The 19,947-nt window shown below is 42.4% G+C and overlaps 1 protein-coding gene and 1 non-coding gene across 2 annotated transcripts in view; both read left to right on the top strand.

The window, feature by feature from the left end:
* The window catches only part of POLR3B (RNA polymerase III subunit B), an 87,550-nt gene extending 79,920 nt beyond the window's left edge, over window positions 1-7,630 (top strand). The window contains exons 27-28 of the mRNA XM_029079145.2: window positions 850-1,023; window positions 6,997-7,630. Of these exons, the coding sequence (XP_028934978.1) occupies window positions 850-1,023; window positions 6,997-7,126 (304 nt within the window). The 3' untranslated portion in view covers window positions 7,127-7,630. The remainder of the gene's footprint in view (window positions 1-849; window positions 1,024-6,996) is intronic.
* An 8,851-nt stretch (window positions 7,631-16,481) lies between these two features.
* On the top strand, window positions 16,482-16,619 carry LOC114816757. The gene has a single exon (XR_003764566.1). It is a non-coding gene; the product is annotated as a small nucleolar RNA SNORA7 (small nucleolar RNA).
* The last annotated feature ends 3,328 nt before the right edge of the window (window positions 16,620-19,947 follow it).

Genomic DNA, 19,947 nt, shown 5'->3' on the forward strand with positions numbered 1-19,947 from the left:
AGTGAAGTGACTTGCCCACAGTCACACAGCTGACAAGTGGCAGAGCTGGGATTCGAACTCACGAGCCCTGACTCCACAGCCTGTGCTCTTTCCACTGCGCCACGCTGCTTCTCAAGCTTTTGCTTTTGCTTTTGAAGAGAGAAGAATAATTAATGAACTTTATGTTCAAGATTCATTTTTAATGTTTTTCTTACCAAACTAACTCTCAAGAAACTGCCTAGTGTTTAAATATGGAGTATAAGTCTTACCAAAGTTCGTAGTTCAGTGGGTATTAGGAAAATGTATTGCAGATATCTGCTAGCAGGTTTCTGCATTTAGCTTTTTTTTTTAGTAAAAAATCTTCCCTCATCTCCACCAATCTGAGCAGAAAAGCATTAACAGAAACCAGTAGCTTCTATCAGTGCTTTGTCCTCCCCGTTTCTCTCCTCCCCCACCCCAAAATGTAAGGTGTTCATTCCCAGCTTCTGATGTATTGTCTGATATATTTATATAGTCCCGTCTGAGTTAAGGCTAATTTATGAGCATGTAATTGTCTTAAATTTCAATCCCTGTAACTGAAAACTAATCAATCCTATCACCAGGATTCATACTTTAGAGCCTTTCAACTGATAACCTAAGAGAACTGGGTTTGTTTCTGTGCTCCGCTTGTGTCTCCCAGGGCAAATTCTTAAAGTCTTCATGCCTTTTTTCCTGTGCCTGGATGATGTCGTTGTAAAATAGGAAAATCCTGATCTACTTCACGAGATTAGTAGCACTGTTTACTCCACTTTAGAGAATATTTCACTCAAAAATATCTGCCCTTGATCCCAACAGAAAATAATCATATTTGTCAAATAATTTGTTTTAAAGGCAACCCACTGAAGGTCGATCCCGGGACGGCGGTTTGCGTCTTGGAGAAATGGAACGGGACTGCCTGATAGGTTATGGAGCCAGCATGCTCTTACTGGAGAGGCTAATGATTTCAAGTGATGCCTTTGAGGTAGATGTCTGTGGACAGTGTGGACTCCTGGGATATTCGGGCTGGTAAGTTGATCTGGTAAAAAATAAATCCAAATGTTCTCAGCAGTTTTATGTTCTGAAATAGATTTCCCCTCTGTCCCTGCCCTAAATGTAAAAGAAGTACTTTATGCATGTCCATCTTAAGGGGGACAGTTGTGTGCCTTTGAATGCGCCTTAAAGGAAACCCAGGTTATTAGTCAGGCGATGAGCAGTCAGGTCAGTGGATTGGAAAAATGGTTCTCCCCACCCAAATTTTAGATGGCCCACAAAGTTCACGCATCCCCGGACACATCCAGTCACCACAGACACCCATATCTTTATCCACCCAAAACATCTTATAAATCTCCCAAAATTTTCATCGTAGGCAAGTTGGGTGAACTTATTTTCAATTTTGAATTCTTTTTTTTTTTTTTTTGCTTATCCTCAGACTTGCTTTTTAATGGCCAATACCAGATTCTTATTTGGCATGGCAGAAAGCTTTCTGGAACTGAGCCAGTGAGCAAGGATTTATTTTTAAGGTTTTGACCATACGTGTGCCTGTGGAATATGAACTTAAATATGTTCACCATATAGACAGCCACAAATCACGGGCAGGAATCTTTTGGTTGTATATAATTGGTTATTATCATTAACCATTTCCATATGTAAATACAAGTTAGTTGTGTTTCAAGTTCTGGCACTGCCTGTCTTCAAGGCGGCAGGATAGTGGTAGAGCCCACCCAGGAAGAAACCTGTAATGATGAGAGATTTACTCACTCTCAGGCTTTCCCGGCTAACTCTGCTATAGACTGCAGAGTTGTCAAGGCTTTGGTATAGCCAGCTCTCATTTACCTGCCTAATGGGGACAAGGAGAGCATGAATAACTGAAATCCTAGAAAATCCAAATACCATGCATAAACCAATAGTTTCCACTTTCATCAAAGTATCTGGGGTTTTTATCAAGTGAGCACTGTAGTGGACACTTGAGAGAGTACAGTGCAATAGAGTTGGTAGACAAGGACCTTACGGTCTACAGGGGAAGAGATAAATTTCAGATAGGGGAAATGGATACGTACAAAAGTGCATTGGGGCTGCTGGTGGGGTGAGTATCATGCTTAAGGAATACAGATCAAAGGGCATAATATTAATAATAATTGCAGTGTTTGATAAGCACTTACAGTGTGTCAAGTACTCTACTAAATGCTGGGGTAGATATAAGATAATCAGGTTGGACAAAATCCCTGTCCCCCATGGGGCCCACAGTCTTAATCCGCATTTTACAGATGAGGAAACTGAAGCTCGGAGAAGTGAAGTGATTTACCCAAGGTCACACAGCAGACAAGTAGCAGAGCTGGGATTAGAACCTAGGTTCTCTGATGCCCAGGCTCTTTCCACTAGGCCATGACTGGAAATGGGGACTTAGGGAAGGGATTTTGTAGGAGGTGTGATTTTAGTAGGACTTTGAAGGTAGAGAGAGAGATGGTCTGTCTGATGTGAAGTGGGAGTAAGTTCTAGACCAGAGGGGTCGGTGAGCAGTAAGACAGACAAGATAAGATGGGAAGCCACATGGTATAGTGGATAGAGCACAGACCTGGGAATCAGAAGGTCATGATTTCTAATCCCGGCTCTGCCACTTATCTGCTGAGTGGCCTTGAGCAAGTCAATTTACTTCTCCCCGCCTCAGTTACCTCATCTGTAAAATGAGGGTTAAGACTGTGAGCCCCATGGGGGACAGGGACTGTGTCCAATCTGGTTTGCCTGTTTCCACCCCAGCACTTAGTACAGTCCCTGGCACTTAGTAAGCGCTTAACAAATACCATAATTATTGTTATTATTATTATTATTACCTTGAATAGGTTGAGGTTAGAGGAGTAAAGTGTCCAAGCTGGGTTGTAGTAGGAAATTAGCAAGGGAAGGTGGGGGGGGAGAGCTGATTGAGTGCTTTGTAACTGATGGTATGGAGTTTCAATTTGATGCCGAGATGGATGGGCAGCCTTTGGAGGTTTTTGAGGAGTGGGGAGACGTGACCTAAGCATATTTTTAGAAAAATGACGTGGGCATCAGAGTAAGATATGAATTGGTGAGGGGAGAGCCAGGAGGCAGGAAGGTCAGCGAGGAGGCTGATGTGATAGTTGAAACCTTAGAGCAAGTAACAAATAGCCAAATGGTCAGGTTGAGGTTGTATTGTCCTTCCCGTAGCCAGGCTTTTATTTCCCCCTGGAGTGCCAGTTCGCAGGTCCAAAGACAGTCAGCCAGAGAGAAAAGAAGGATGCTGCGAAGCCCTGGATAAACATCTTGTGAATTGGAAGAAAAGGGGAGATTCTGGTAGATTCTGAGAGGCCTGGTCTAGAGCCCCTCTTGAAATAGCAGTTTCCTCCTAATTAGTGAGTCTTCCCCCAGAGGATAAGGCCTCACTAGAGTCTTCTGATGTTTATTTGTATTAATGCCTGTCTCCCCCTCTAGAACTTATGCTCACTGTGGGCAGGGAATGTGTCCGTTTATTGTTATATTGTACTCTCCCAAACACTTAGTACAGTGATCTGCACACAATATGCGCTGAATAAATACAATTGACTGATGTGTTCTCAGCAGTAGTGCAGCCCAAGGTGAGCAAACTTCTTTTCCCTCGGCAATGCAAAAGAAGCAGAGTTACAGGTGGTACACCTGCTGGAGAGTCTGAGCTGGCTGCCTCCAGGCCGTCTTAAGATTTGGGTGTATTTCAGGTTAAAGGAGCAGTAAGGAAAGGTCGTTTTAGATGGGCCAAGCGAAAGAAGAAACTAGCCTGTTATGACTCATTCTTTTCAGATGATTGCAGGAAGGGGGTGATATAATTCTGAGAATAAGCCTAGCTGCTTTGTGTAAGAATGAGAAGAGGGGCCCTTCATGGTTTGTTTCTATGCCAGCGTGTCTATTCATCTTTTGAAATGCTCACTGAGAGCCGTGCTGGAGAAGACTTTAGGTTTGATTTTTTACAGTCCCTACTTGGTGACTAGGGAAAAAAAAAGAAAAAGATTCAGACTTAACATTGTTTAAAGATAGATGACCTAAAGGAGGTACAGGACAGAGCCGAACCACTGCTTCCCGGGCAGCATTTCTTTGAATTCAGCATTGTTTTTTCTGGTTATTTTAGATTTTAAGGGAGACCGTAGAAGGGTACGGAAATTAGAAGTAACTTGAGACAGTGAGTTTTCTCTTCATTACATGGGAGTCAGGGAACCAGACTTTCAGATTCTCAGTGTCAAGGCTCCCCCACCTCCTACTCCACAGTGCTTTTAAAAATGGTTCCAAGGCAGCAGAGGCAGGGGAAGATACATCAGGCCATAGGGTCACCTGAGGGGTTTGAAGTCTTTGTCTGTTCCCAGTTGATAGTGCTATTCTGTGTGCAATTGGCCCCGGGCAGAGCCGGTGATTTAGCTGGTACTTTCAGATGAGATTTGATTTGAGACCCCCTTTGGACAGAATTAAATCAAGGGTCTTCTTGAGCATTATATAGATAGAGTATCTGTAGTTATGAGTGAACTGTGTACGTTGTTGCGGTCAGTTGAAAAAAAATTCTGAATCCATTTTGACGGTCTGTCCCCATACATGTGAATTGTCTTCGGAAGCACAAACGATGCTGTCGTTTTTTTCCACTGTTTACTTGCTACAGTGGATTGGGTTGGGTGGAACGAAGCTTGGGCCGTTTGTTGGAGGAAGCAGCTCGGTAATGAGCGACACAATGGAAGCCGGGTAATTAGAGCAGCCCAGAACCTGTAGACTGGTCTTTTGTCAGTGATTTGCACATTAGTAAGGCATTGCTATGGGAATGTTTACGGCAACAATGTGGTATGTAGCGCTACAGAATACATTAAGGGCACGAGTCACAAAGGAAGGTCCAAATTGAAAACTGAGGATAAAAGAAATTCTCCATCGAAGAAATATATCGGAAATAGAGGCCGCTTCATTGACCGTTAATTTCCTGTATGAAGCAGCAGCATGGCGCTTTGACCCAGATGAGGTTTGCCAAGAGAGATCAGTTTGGGTTGGAGGCATCCAGGTTGAGAGCGCCATGTTTGGGATTACTCGAGAACAAGGTGATTTTGAAAAGAGATGCTTTTTCAGAGCTGTTCATAATGAAAGAGCCCCATTAGTTGGGTCTGTTGAGAAATTAGAGACTACCTGGGCTGTAAAAGAAGACAGTGAGAAATTTCCTTTAGATTTGTTTGGATCGGTTTAAGAACAGTGTGTCAGACAAAGGAATGGTGAGACAGGGTATCGACCGGCAAGTAACAGGACGGGTCGTATTTTATAACTGAGTATTCTAGCCCGATGCAAAAATGTTAGAAAGGTTTCCTGATAAGGATGTGGTTCTGGGAGCACAGTAAACCCAGCAGCAACCAAACACGGGAATCTTAGTGTTTTTTTATTCAAGTCTGGGCCATGGCTGCTCTCGAACGCAGGTTGTAGGAGCCGCTACCCTACCCCAGCCTGCTAAACCCAGTTTCCTCAGCGGCTGTCCAGAATTTAGAGTTCGTGGACCTGGAAGAACCTGGGTGTGTCCAGGTGTCATATCGAATGTACTTTGCCAGCACAGTTTCCAGGTTCCCTCAGATCTTGTTGCCCCTTCTGCTTCTGATGTGGACAACTCTTGTAACCCCCTCACCACGCTTATCACTGCTGAGATCCTCCAGGCCTGGAGCCTCTGCCTACAACCAACTCCACTGCAGGGCCCTCTGCATTAGTCTCTGGTAGGGAGTTCATTAGCACGGGAGAGCTATTTTTAAAAATTCCTCGGGCAGGCCCAGGAAGGGGCTAAATTCCCCCTGCTTCTAGGGAGAAGCTGAGGAAGAGAGAAGGCATCCCAGGGCATCATTCAGACCCCCCTTCCCTCAGTGAAAGCTAATCATCAGCCTCACTGGACATGGGAGCTGCATCCCACAGGACTCCAGGCACCTATGAGCCCTCTCCATCGTCTTGGCAGTGCCATGGTCGCCGACTGAGGCCTTGGGGTCCGATCTTTATTAAGGGCAGTTTATCTGGTTTTTTCCCCATCTAAACATCATCAGTATTTTTATTATCATTATTATTATTATCATCGTCATCCTATTGATAGCATCCTAATAATAATAATGGGACTATTTGTTAAGAACTTGCTATGTGTCACAAGCACTGCACTAAGCACTGGGGTAGATACGGTATAGGCAGATTGGACACTCTGCCTGTCCCACAGGGGGCTCAGAAGGGAGGAATTGTACATATTCCCATTTTACAGATGAGGAAACTGAGGCACCGGGAATTCAAATGATGTGCCCTAGGTCACACAGCAGGCAAATGGTAGGACTGGGATTTGAACCCAGATCCTCGGATTCCCATGCTCTGTCCCCTAGGCATTTTTTGCTAGGCCTTCTCTCCCTTCTGACTGCTGAGGCAGAGGAAAGTAGATATTGAAGTGTCCCCTATGAGGATATTTGGAATACACTTCAATGTGGAAGAAGATCAGATTGGAAAAAAACTTTGAATTTCTGGAGTAGTTTCAGAGGAACTCATAAACGTGTGTTTGTGGTCATACTGGGGAGAAAATCCAAAAATGGAGCCAGTTACTTCGCGGCAGATATTCAGCTTCCACGACATGCAGAGTACTCCATGGGTGCTGCATGAAGCAGAAATTGATGAGTGTTGGGAGGTGGAACAAAACTAACTTTTTCTAGTCTGCATTTCCCAGTTCCCTGTGCTGCAGTACATGACTAATACGTGACTGAGTCATACTGCTACATTCTGAGAGATGGAATGAGAACAACTGCCTCTAGACTGAAGGCTAATTGTGGGCAGGGAAGGTGTCTACCATCTCTGTTGTATTTTCCCAAGTGCTTAGTACAGTGCTCTGCACACAGTAAACGCTCAATAAATACCACTGATGATGAACTGGTGGGGAGAATGAGGGTGGAATTTGATACAGAAGATTTCTCTTTCGTAGACTGCAGTCCCTTCCCTCTATTTCCGAGCCAACACGGACCTTTGGTGGTCTTTTTTCTGTTGCAGGTGTCATTACTGCAAGTCTTCATGCCATGTGTCTTCTCTGAGAATTCCTTACGCCTGCAAGTTGCTCTTTCAAGAACTCCAGTCTATGAACATTATCCCCAGACTAAAGCTCTCAAAATACAACGAATGAAGACCTAACAGATGATTATTTTTAAAAGCCGTTCGGCTACAAGGATTTTCAACAAGATCAGGAATGACTGGAAAAACATAGATTTCTGAAAAATTATTTCATATGTTCACCGTTTGTTTTTTTTTTTAAGTTATAAGGAAACTCTTTTCGTGTAGTACAAGATGCCTCGAACCTTTTTTACTGAGTTTTGAGAGAGGCACCTGGAACTAAACTCAATGGTTCGATATGTAAGTATTAGAAAATAAATGAAATTTAAAGTATCTCCCTTCTTTTTTTTTTCCTATGGTAACCTTTCTTTGGTAGAGATGCTACTATGAAAGAATTTTCAGAGTTAAAGTTTCTATGATTTCCTTGAAGGATGATGCATTCTTATGATTTTTTTATGAAGCTTGGAAAAACTGAAACTTTCTAATTGTATTGTTTAAACTTGACCTATATCAGGACTTGTTTTGCCAGGGAATAAATGAAAAAGAGAGGTACTGGGTATAGCATTTTAAACGGAAAGTATTTGTCGCAGATTTGCCTTTTATTGTTTGAACCTCCCAAAAGAAGATCAGTATTGACAGTCTTCTCCTGGGCCTTGCCCTGATTTTTGATCAAACTGGATGACAATGCATCTTCACCATCACAGTATTGATTAAGTGCAGAATACTTTGAAATCCTTGCCCAGGGAAACGCACATTCAAAGTCAAAGCTGTCATCAAAGGCTTTACACCTTAAAGGCAGAGATGTCAGAACACAATTTTCCAAGCATGCAACAGGTAAAGAATAAGATCAGTCGATCAGTGGTGTTTGATGAGTGTTTTCCTTGTTTAGAGTACTGTATTGAGTGCTTGGGAGAGAGTACAATAGAGTTGGTAGGTACAGTTGATATAAATGATGAAACCAAAATTAGTTAATTATAAGCGGAGATGCAAATGAGTACTAGGTTGCCTGTTGGCAGTGAATTATCTGTTCAGTCATAGGACCTGAGTTCTAATCCTGGTTCTGCCACTTATAATAATAATAATGATGATGATGGCATTTGTTAAGCACTTACTATGTGCCAAGCACTGTTCTAAGCACTAGGTAGATATAAGGTAATTAGGTTGTCCCACGTGGGGCTCACAGTCTTAATCCCCATTTTACAGATGAGGCACCAAGAAGGGAAGTGACTTTCCCAAAGTCACACAGCTGACAAGTGGCAGAGCCGGGATTAGAACCCATGACCTCTGACTCCCCAACCCATGCTCTTTCCCCTGAGCCACGCTGTACTTGCTGTGTGACCTTAGGCAAGTCACTCAACTTCTCTGTGCCTCAGTCCCTGCATTTATAAAATAGTAATAATAATAACAATAATTATGGTGTTTGTTAAGCACTTACTATGTGCCAGGTACTGTACTAAGCGCTGGGGAGGATACAAGCAAATTGGGTTGGATACAGTGGGGCTTCCACTTTGGGGCTCACAGTCTCAATCCCTAGTTTACAAATGAGGTGACTGAGGCACAGAGGAAGTGAAGTGACTTGCTCAAGGTCACACAGAAGACAAGTGGCGGAGCTGGGATTAGAACCCATGACCTTCTGACTCCCAGGGTCATTGCTGTATCCACCACACATGCTATTTCTCAGAGATTCATTATCTGTTCTCTCTCCTATCCTGATTGTAAGCCCCATTTGGGCCCTGATTATCTTGTATCTACCCCCAGATGCTTAGTACAGTGCTTGGCACATAGTAAGCGCTTAACATTTACCCCAATTATTATTATTATTATCTGTTTGTTTCTTAGTGAATAAAACTCTTTTTAAAGCTACCATCGTGGCTCAGGGTGGAAGAAACTTACCGTGAGCTCTGATCATCTTCAGCATCGACATCAAAAGTATTTATTGAGCATCACACTGTGCAACAGGAGCCAGGGATGGGATGGAGGCATTTAAGTTCTCAACCTCTCTGAAAAATGGAAGTCCAAGGCAGGGCTGAGCTTATGAATTGTGATAGACCAGTCTCGAGAGTGGAAGTCCAAGGATCACCTTCCACCGAGAGGGGTCCTGGAGTCATCATTTTAATTGTTCAGCAGGGCCAATTCACCAATGAAAATGAGTTACCGTCTTTCAGGATGTACCCATTTCAGGATGTAACTTGAGCAGCTTGACCAATTTTCACACGGTAGAAAGGGGGCCCCCAAATGGAGGATTCATTAGGGAACAGTGGGGAAGACCACCTCCCCAAAGCCATTTATTTACCTCTGATAAATCTTTATAGTGAGCAAAACAGAAGCCAAGGTCTGCTCTACAGTGAATTCACCCTGTTAAAAACTTTATAAGAATAATACCATTGTGAGTTAGCTTTTAAGAAGCAGCAGTACTGGCCACAGCTGGACCCGCCCTGCAGTTTCAAGGAAGAAACTACCAGGAGGAAAAACTCTAAAGACTCTTGGGATGGGAATGTCAAGCAAAACCAGCAATGTTTGGAGAGGGCATGAGCAAACATACGGGGGAGGTGGGGAACAGGGTAGAATTAGGAGGAAAAGCCTGCCTGGAGCAGCTATTCCCTTCTGGCATCAAAGCGAGGCTCGCTCGCTGCCGTCGGAGAACCTGGAATAGTTTCAGGCGGCCCACGGAACCAACCATCCAAATGGTTCCATGTGGTGTCAGCCAAGCAGTGAACAAAAAAAGACCTGATTGGGTGCTACATAATGGGATAGTTTTCAGCTGCTTCAGAGTTTTTTTGGCCCAAAGGTTTTATTTGCAGTAATGAGTCACACTAGGGTGGTAAGTATCCCAGCCGGGTGGACGAGTCCTCCTATTTCTTGGCTGGCTGAGTAACAGAGAAGCCCTGTTTCCGAGAGACCTGGAAATCATTCAGTTGTGAAACTGATGGTCAGAAAAGTGACTGTAAAAGTAGCACCTTTTTACTATCCATATTTACTCCATATGTGTCTTTAGAATGATTCACTTAGTTGGCCGTCAAAAATGGGTTTTTCCTGCCATAGCTCTGCAGGATCAACCGTGCGGGGGCCACTAATTTCTGGTGGGAAATGGGGCAGAGTTCTCCAGAAGCACGTTAAGCAAAGTGAGTAGCTCTTCTAGAGTGGTCATTATCTGGGACAACCACTAAGATTTTTATTCTAATTTTTAGTTCAGGTATAAATTTTAGATAATAGTTGGGGAAAACAGCTGATCTGTATAAAGTCAACTAAATGTTACTGAGTTATCAGCAAAAGAACATAATTTGAAACCATCCAAAACTCACATTTTTCCTCAGGTCTCCAAAGCCCACCCGACAGACAAATATCTGATTACTTTACAACTCCATTTGCCTCTTTGGACACTGCAGCACTGAATCATAATCCCCTGGATAGAATTAGATTTGCCAAGGTTAAACTGGGTTCTTCGGTAAAACATCTTGAAAATGGCAGGAATAAAAATTTTAAATGTTACATTATTCAAAAGCTTTTAAGTGATATTTATTTCATAATGTGAAAGGCATTCAGCACAGCAACGCTGACTGCTTCTCCAGTATGTGTGTACAATTCCACTGTGCTTCTTCGATGTATGGGTACAATTTCACCATGCTGCCTGGATTTGTCTCATACACGATCAGCTTGATTTAAAAAAAAAAAGTCTAAGAGTTCAAGGTTTGGTGAACTAACAGGTTCATGTCTTCCCTTCTATCATGTCCAATCCATGTTTTCTAGTCTCTGACTGAGAAAAGAGTGGGTAAGTGGCACTGTCCTGCCAGAAATGAATTGGGCCTGGAATTTATAGATTCCATTTGAGGAAAAAGGAATTTTTGTAGTATCTGTAGATTTAGAAAAGGCACTGGCACGATGATTCAAGACTTCTGAATGCACCAAACTTTCCCCTTTTAAGAAAATCTTTTGGAACAGGGACCATCTATTTGCTTACAATTGTTTGTTCATTCAATCATATTTATTGAGCACTTATGTGTAGAGCACTGGACTAAGCACTTGGGAGAGTATAATATAACAAAAAACAGAAACATTCACATTCCTTGCCCATAACGAGCTTACAGTCTAGAGGGGAAGACAGAAAGTAATATAAACAAGTTAGATATAGATACATCGTGCTGAACGATTACTACAGCACTTAACTTTGTGCAAAGCATTGTGCTAATACCATTACTAACTCTTATGGGTTCCCAAAATTGATTGAGGGCTTTAGCTTTTCAAGCACATTTTTTTCAGAAAATTTCCATTGACCGCACTCCTTTTTACCTGTTACCCTTTTTCGGATTTCCTACCGTACTATATTATAAAACCCAACCCATATTTTGGGCCTCCTCTGAAGTGGCAGACAAGTACGTAATCAATACTTGATTTTATATCCACCATCTAGTTGCAAACGTTTTTCCTTGGCAATGCCAAAAATTGAAATTCAAAAATTGAAACTCCATCTGAGTTGTTGCCTTCCTTCTGCTCGGAGCAATCTCTGATTGGAGAGGACCTCCTTCTGAGGCAAGTCTCCAACTACCTCCAGATAGTCGACTTGGTCTGGATGCAGTGAGGATCGATGAGCAAAGTCCATCCACTGATAGAGTGCCCATCTCCACACTCATAAACTTGATCCCTTTATCCACCCTCCCAGCCCCTCAGCACTTATGTACATATCTGTAATTTATATGTCCACCTCTAGACTGAAAGCTCACTGAGGGAAGGAAATATGTCAGTTAATTTTTAAATTGTACTCTTCCAAGTACAGTGCTCTGCACACAGTAAAGGCTCAATAAATCCAATTGACTGACTACAGCAACAGACGAGTATATTTAACCTGTCTTTTGGACCTGCTCAGAACAGGAGATTTCCAGATGGACACGGCTGCCAGCCCTTTCCCACACATCTGCAAAATGGGGATAGAATATCCGGTGTCCCGCTTACTTACACTGTGAGCCCCATGTAAGACCTGATTATTTTAGATCTATGTCAATGCTTAGTACAGCCACATAATAAGCAGTTAACAAAATACCATCACCATTATATGGGCACCAACCGGACAGGATTTTCACAGTATCTCAATGAACTCGTTCAGTTCTACATGTGAGTGGCTAAAAAGACAGATGAGCCATCCCACCCACCCTGAGTACCTTGGTAGATGTATTCTTCAACTACATAATCGGTTACTTTAGTTACTTCATTTACTTTATCCATTCATAAAAAAAACTTCTATGTCTGTGTCCCTCATTAATGTGACACTCCTTGTGGGTAAGGATCATGCCTTTTGCTTCTGGTACATTTTCCCAAGCATTAATACAATGCACTGCATCCAGTGGGTGCTAAATAGATACCTTTGCTGGGCTCTCGCTTTTGTTACTTGCAACATCTGGTGTTTTTGATGCTGCTTCTTACTTTTACCGATGCCCCAAATTTCTGCTATAAAAAAGCCACTCCATTTCTAATTGCAGCATGCCCCTCCATTCTGTCTACTGCTGCTCTCTCCCAGAAATCCATAGTTTTAGGATATGGCTAGGATGTGCTTCATTTTATCTTTAAAATGTTTCTTCTAGTCCCTTGCCTACAGCCCACACCCCTCGCCCACTCTCTAACTTGCCCTAGTGCAGTGGCTTGGGTCTCATCTAATGATTTCTCATGTAGACCTAAATTAATCCTTGAAAAATTGCTACGTAAATTGAATGTTATCCTAACAAAACTATCCAAAAGCAAGTGTGGTCATGGTAAGAACCTCATTTTTGCATTTTCCTTTATCTGTAAAAAATGGAGATTAAGACTGTGAACCCCATGTGGGACATGGACTGTGTCCACCCGGATGAGTTTTTACCTACCTCAGCACTTAGTGGAGTGCCTGGCACATAGTAAGCGATTGACAAACCATAAGGGGAAAAAAAAAGAAGAAACAAAGTCACTATTGAAATATCTTGGGGCAGATGGGTTGTGAGTGGTGCGAGCTCACCTTGTTATAACAAGTATTGTGGCCTAATGGAAAGAACACGGGCCTGGGACTCAGGGAACTTGGGTTCTGATCCCAGCTCTGCCACTTGTCTGCCATGTGACTTCTCTGGGCCTCAGTTCCCTCATCGGTAAAATTACAGTATTATTGTTAACTGTCACTAGCTAATGAGTGGATTAAATAGCTGTTTGCAAAGTACAAGTGAAACTATAACTAGGATGCTCTGATAGTGAGGTGGTTGTGGTTACCATCTGCTGTAGTTTGTTTTTATTTTTTTTCAAAAGGTCTGTCCCTTTCTTGGGTTGAAAGGTACCTCCATCAGTTGCTTTCCCATTGATCCTACACCCCAGCATCCCACATTTTTTTGCTATGGGATTAAGTACCCCATTGCTGGTTGGGCTGAACACTGAATTAAATGTCACCACCAGAAGAATCCAATGACTTGGGTGAGAAGGAATTTGTGTAAGAAGTAATACTTGGCTAAAGTGCAAAGAAAAGAAATCTCCCTTGTGAAAAATGCAGGATTTACACGTCAAGCAGAACTGCCTGCCTCTAGAAACAGTCCCTGACAATTAGATCCTGCCAGAGGATCAGAGACAGATGCCAGGACTTGAAACAGAAATGGCTCATGAAGATTATCACCTTCCATCTTTGAGTTACGGGCGAGCGAGATGGTGTTTTCCCCTGTGCCTAATCTGGCTTGAGTTTTTCCTGCTGTGGCCAGATTCAGGACCATTGATCCACTATGGGAGGCAGACTGGTTACCGATGTCTTTTTCACATGGATGGAAGCCACTTTTGATTCTTCATGTTCAGGTCTGTTTTCTGTCATAACCAACTGAGGTTTCAGAACAATTCTACACCTCATCTTTCTACAGAGTCATTTCACTAATTAAAGTGATAACTTCCCTGCCTTTCTTATCATGCTCACCCTGACGGAAGAACATGAATGAAGCCAAAGTGAGCAAGTAGTTGAAAACAGCCCCGAATCTGTCAGCAAACTCTAATGGAATCAGTAACAAAAAAGACTCAAATGAATATTGATTATCCTCTGATCAGCATATGCTAGGTACGTCTGAAGCCATTAAGCTCTGATCTGTTCATGTCCTTTTATTTTCATGGTTAAGCAGGTGAAGAGGGAGTCCAACAACACACAAAATCCTGACAATCCAATGAAGACCTAGAACCAGGTCTCCCTTCTGAAATAAATATCTACTACATTTATCTCAAGGCTTTGGAGTGGGAGAGTGTGTTGTGTTAAAAATGGCCTAAAATGATTTAAATAGACCCTGCACCCCTAGGGCATTCTAAAAATGACATCTGTAGCTCTCCATAGTAACTCCGCAAAAGACAGTTTTGTGGTATTTTAGAACAAGGAGTAGTAGTAAACGATGCCAGTTTTGGATTCCCAGGATACTGGAGAAAAAGGGAAAGGGGAAAGAAAAAAGGATAGCCTCTATTCTGAAAGTTTTCCCGGGTGGTTCCGTGATGGCTGAGGACTGAAGCTGATGGACTGATGGGAGTGGGCTTGGTTCATTCACAGATCCATGAGAACTTTCCAACTTCATGGAAAGTGGTAAAGGACCTAGAATGAAACCACACACAAAAAAAGATCCTATTTTCTAAGAATCCTCAATTTAGCAAAGCTGCTGAAGGTAACTATCCCTGAAATATTACCTGTAAAAACAAACAATAGTATGTGTTAGCTATTATTAGCTAATTATTATTAATTATATAATACAATATAATATATATATAATATAACATAATATAATAATAAAAAATAATAGCTATTCGCTATTATTATTAGAGAAGCAGCGTGGCTCAGTGGAAAGAGCATGGGCTTGGGAGTCAGAAGTCATGGGTTCGAATCGCGGCTCTGCTGCTTGTCAGCTGTGTGACTTTGGGCAAGTCACTTAACTTCTCTGTGCCTCAGTTACCTAATCTGTAAAATGGGGATTAAGACTGTGAGCCTCATGTGGGACAATCTGATTACCCTGTATACCCCAGCGCTTAGAACAGTGCTCTGCACATAGTAAGCGCTTAACAAATACCAACATTATTATTATTACATTAAGAATTACATCCTCATCCATCAGGGAAGACTCCTATATAAAATCTGTTTTGAGAAAGAAATTCCTGAAGTTCTTACATTTTTCTTGGAACTAGGCTCTCCTTCTAATAAAGTCTTAAAAGGATCCAGAAGTGTTTAATCTGGATTAAGACTGTGAGCCCCATGTAGGACAACCTGATTCCCCTGTGTCTACCCCAGCGCTTAGAACAGTGCTCTGCACATAGTAAGCGCTTAACAAATACCAACATTATTATTATTACTATTATCTGTAGCCTCTAGGCAACCCTGGAGGAGTATGTTTTAGAGGAGGGAGCATGAGGAAACAGTATTAAGTTGTTAATACTCATATGCAACTGCTCCTTCACCTTGAAGCATCTAGTGAGAAGTTTTCTTCAAGATTTGAATGCAACTTGGAAGGTTTCTACCGAACTTTCATCTCAGCCGAGGTGTTGAACTCTTACTTCTCCATCTCCTACCCGTTGTACAGTCCATCAAAACAGGAACCTGCTTGCGTTCTTCTCCACAGTCTATGTGTTCTATACTTAATCCAAGCATTCTAGCCCATACTGCACCTACAAAACCCCGTTACTTGAGTTCTATTGCTTTTCCCCTACAAGGTGCTCTACGTGTCATATCTTCAGACTCGTGTTCCTTGCCTTCTCTTCTAGGACCCAGGGGTTCTGGTCCATGTCCCCATTTAGGTTCCACATCCTGTGCTCATTTCAAGGCCGTGAAGGAATTGAAGGGGGTTACAATTCTTTCCCTAGGGCATTCTTTCCTCTATATCCACCCTCTCACTCACTAGAGGTTCAACAGTGATCCTTGCAGCTACAGAGAGATGTTGCCAAATGAATTAGCTCTCCTTGCCCCAGTTTTCTTATCTGTAAAATAGATGCCATATGGATTTACTCCTAGGCTTGAGAGAAACAATGAAAGTAAAGGAGCTTTTCAAACAAGGCATGAGAAACGTTATACACTCTCCCCTCTGCCTTCTCTCCAGTCTCTTGAGGCTCTCTTCCATCAATAAATGGTAAGTACCCAGTGCTCGTTGTGTACTGTACTAAGCACTCAGAAAAGTACACTATAACAGAATTGGTAGATGTAATCTCTGCCCAGAGGAGCGAGAGAGAGAGAGGGACATTAAAATAGATTAGGGCTCTTAGTCCTTGGGAAAATATTTAAGAAGTATGGACACTACCCTCAACCACCAAGCAGATGGACTTCTCAGAGCTTGGCCCGTAGCCAAGCCTGACAACTGGTTAAAATTCCTAAGGGGAGAGGCTTTATATTGGGGATAATATCCAGCTATAGGTATACTTTGAGAATGCATAAATGGTTACCAAATCTAGAAAAACAAATAACATAATGGTAATAAAAAAATAGCCTCTCAGAATCGCACCTGGAGAGTTTCCAGTATTCTACCAGTCTTGACTACAGCACGGAGAGTCGAGCAGAGGCCTGTCCATTCCATTCCTAGCTTGGCCAGTAGCTAGTGAGTGGAAAGCAATCTGCTACAAGTCAAGACTCATTCTCGCTGGGCAGCAGCAGCATGGGAGACAGTCAAGGGTGGAGACTCAAGTTTACTGCATGGAAGAAGGCTGTGGTAAACCACTTCAATATTTATTCCAAGAAAACCCTATAGATATACTACCAGAATGATTGCAGATAGAAGAGGGGCGTTCTGAGAGAGATGTGTCCATGGAGTCGCAATGGGTTGGAGACAACTCAACGGCAGAAGCCAAGGGAACAAACAAGACTGGTTATTAATGTAAGGAGTTGGGATCCTGTTCTTATGGATTCTATATCCCATCATCTCCTATGGAACAAGTTGCACTATTATTCTAATAAGGTTCATTTCATTGCAATTCCCTGAATACGAGCAGCTTGTGGTTAGCTTCTTAACTTCTTCATTCTTGGACTCACCCACACATTCACTCTCCTATACACAAATTGCTTCCCATCCATCCCACCCTCTTTTCACCACTTTTCATTTTCTCCTATTCACCCATTCTCTTTCACTCTGTCCTCTCTTGTTCCTTCTTCTGATGTCTCCTTGCTTTCTTCTTTCTCTGTCTCTCCCTCCCCTCTCTCTCTTCCTTTCTCTCTTTCTCATATGCCCTATTGTCCTTTCTTTTTTTTCTTATACCCTAGGTAATCCTCTTTTTATTCTTTTTTTCCCCTTGTGATTCATTTGATTTTTGCATCTCCAAATGTTTCTTTGCTTTTTTCTGTTTTTCTCTTATTTACCTTATCCTGTTTTCTCCCTCTTTTTTCTCTTTCTCATCTTGTTCTTTTTAGCAGTCAACCTCAGAAGAGCAAGCACCGAGGTTAGTAAAAGATAAATGGTAGGAGGTGGTCTCTAAAGGGCTGTCCTTGCCCTGTTCCCATTAAGCAGCTATTTTCAGGGGTCCCCAGCTACCTCCAGGCTCATACCTGGAGGCACACAATTCTGGAACGTGGCATACAGATCCATAGCTCTCTCCATCCTCTCCCCCCACCTCCAACTCCCATCCTACTTCATCACCCTCCAACTCTCCATCAGCTGAACTTTTCATATTCAACAGAGATAAGTCATTCTATTCTGATTTTTCTGTTTTAATGAGGTGAATATTCTCAGAAAATAACAAACCCGCTCCTGTAGCTTCAGGTTAATCTTTTCCAAACCCAATTTCTAAGCAAAACCTGTAAAAATCACTTTGGTTTTTGCAGAAAAGTTAAGCCCAGAATTTTTGTTGAATTTTTTCATAGTCAACTTCAGTTTTAAACAATTTCCTGGTTCTAGTTCTCAGTCTCATCTCCCCAAATGTATGTCCCAGAATGTCCTCAACATTTCACAGGTATCTTCTGGTTAATATTTGATATATTGCATATGAACTCTTGAGGGTAGGACTGTCTCCTCCACACTCTGTAAACTCTCAGCAGAGCCTAACATGGTGATTATCACACTGTGGGGGCACAATAAACATTTACTAATGATGATGACGATGTTGATTTGCCAGTGGAAATGAAGAACTGAGGTTGTAAACACATCAATCAAATGCTCACATGGTTTCCCACAAGCCATCAAACTTAAGCAAGAGCCCAACTGCCCCTTCTGGAAAACTTTGTAATAAATCCAGTCCCCACTGACCCCAGAGAAATCTGGTAGGTTAGGTTGTTGGCAAAGTGTATTTTCTAGTATTTCACCCCAGTATGTTTTCCTCATAAGCACTTCAGTGCTTTACTTCAGTGACCTGTGTCACCAAATTGGCTTTTTAGAGGGCACATTTTATCCTTTCTCAAAAGTGGACCAGCAGAGAATAATGAGAGACACGGAGATAAGCAACTCACCAAAGAAAATAGAAGATCCTGAAATAGTATCCAGAAAATTCATTTTCAGAGAAGGCAGACAAGTGATGTGTCCTTCAGTTCAGGACTCTGCCCAGATTCTCAACACAAACAGTCTCTTCAGCAGGCAGATAACCTGGAATTCCAAAAGGAGACAAATTGTATTCTCAGGCCAAACTTCAGCTCTGTGATGAATATCCATTTCAGTGGGAATCTCTTGAATATGTCTGGGAATTCCAGACAGAACATCAATAAATAGCATTTATTGAGTGCTTACTGTCTGCAGAACACTGATCTAAGCACTGGGGAGAGTATTATTTAATAGATTTTGTAGACACGTTCCCTGCCTACAAGGAGCTTGCCAGAAATAATAAGTTTGGGGGATCAGGGATTTGACAAAGAGTATCCCTCACTTTCCAGGACAAAGCTTCAAGCATGAAGCTGGCAAAAAGCCTGCTCCCCTCAGCTGGAAAACAATGAACAGCCTTAATGAGAGCACACAGCTGGCTCAGCAGCCCAAATTGACAGGCCTTTTACAGCAGAAGCTGAAGTGGAGAGAGGCTGTTCACCTAGGAGAAGTGCAAAGACGCTTTCAAAGAGCAGCAGTCAGACTGTAAAGGTTTCCCTTTATCTTTTCTGTTCTTTTCCCAACCAGGAGGCTTGTCTTTTTTGTTGGTCAGGCTCAGAAGGAACCAGGTTTTTGAAGCCAGGTCATAATTATGCAGAAAAAGAGTCTTCTCTCCCATCAAGGTTCAAACCCATGAAGTGAAATTAACTCTTGTCTCATACTGTATCTGTGGGGGTTCCAGAACTGAAAGTAGGTGAGGATCATGTCACTCACCCCTGGGGAATGAGTCAGTGGTAGTTATGGAACTGGACTTTACTGCAGTTTAGCTCTTCTGTGTCCAAACATACATAGTCTGGGTTAGCCTGAGATATTAGGGAGGTCAACACATTGGTTTCCTTTGCAGAAGGATCTTCAGGTTAAGAAAGGAATCTATAGACTGTGACTTGGTCCCCATAATTCATCAATTCAAGTTTCCTGTTGTTTTATGCAGACTACCGGCCCTCCTCAGGGTCTCCACAGTGGGGTGCTGAGGAGATGTTTCCACTGCTGGTACTAGTCTAAAATCACTCCTCCCTCTCCTATAAATCCAACCTTTGTGTCAACCAAACCTGCCTCCTTTCAACCAATCCTTGATCCCTGCTTGGCTTCCTGCCTCTGTGCTTTCCCTCATGGCTGGTACATCTCTTTTCCTTCCTTTCAATACTTATCTTGGCCAGTAAACCTCTCTCAACTTGAAGGGAAGAGCAGTGGACAATTGTAGAAGGCAGAAATTGTGTCTTTTATCTCTGTTGCACTCCCCCAAGTCCTTGGCACAATAATAATCATAATGATTTTTAAAATGTAGTATTTAAGTGCTTATTAGGGGCCAAGCACTATACTTAGCATTGGAGTAGACATAGATAAGCAGAATGGAAACAGTCCCTTTCCTACATAGGACTCACAGTTTAAAGGG

The sequence above is a fragment of the Ornithorhynchus anatinus genome, chromosome 14 (assembly GCF_004115215.2).
Source record: "Ornithorhynchus anatinus isolate Pmale09 chromosome 14, mOrnAna1.pri.v4, whole genome shotgun sequence".
Classification (NCBI taxonomy): Eukaryota; Metazoa; Chordata; class Mammalia; order Monotremata; family Ornithorhynchidae; genus Ornithorhynchus; species Ornithorhynchus anatinus.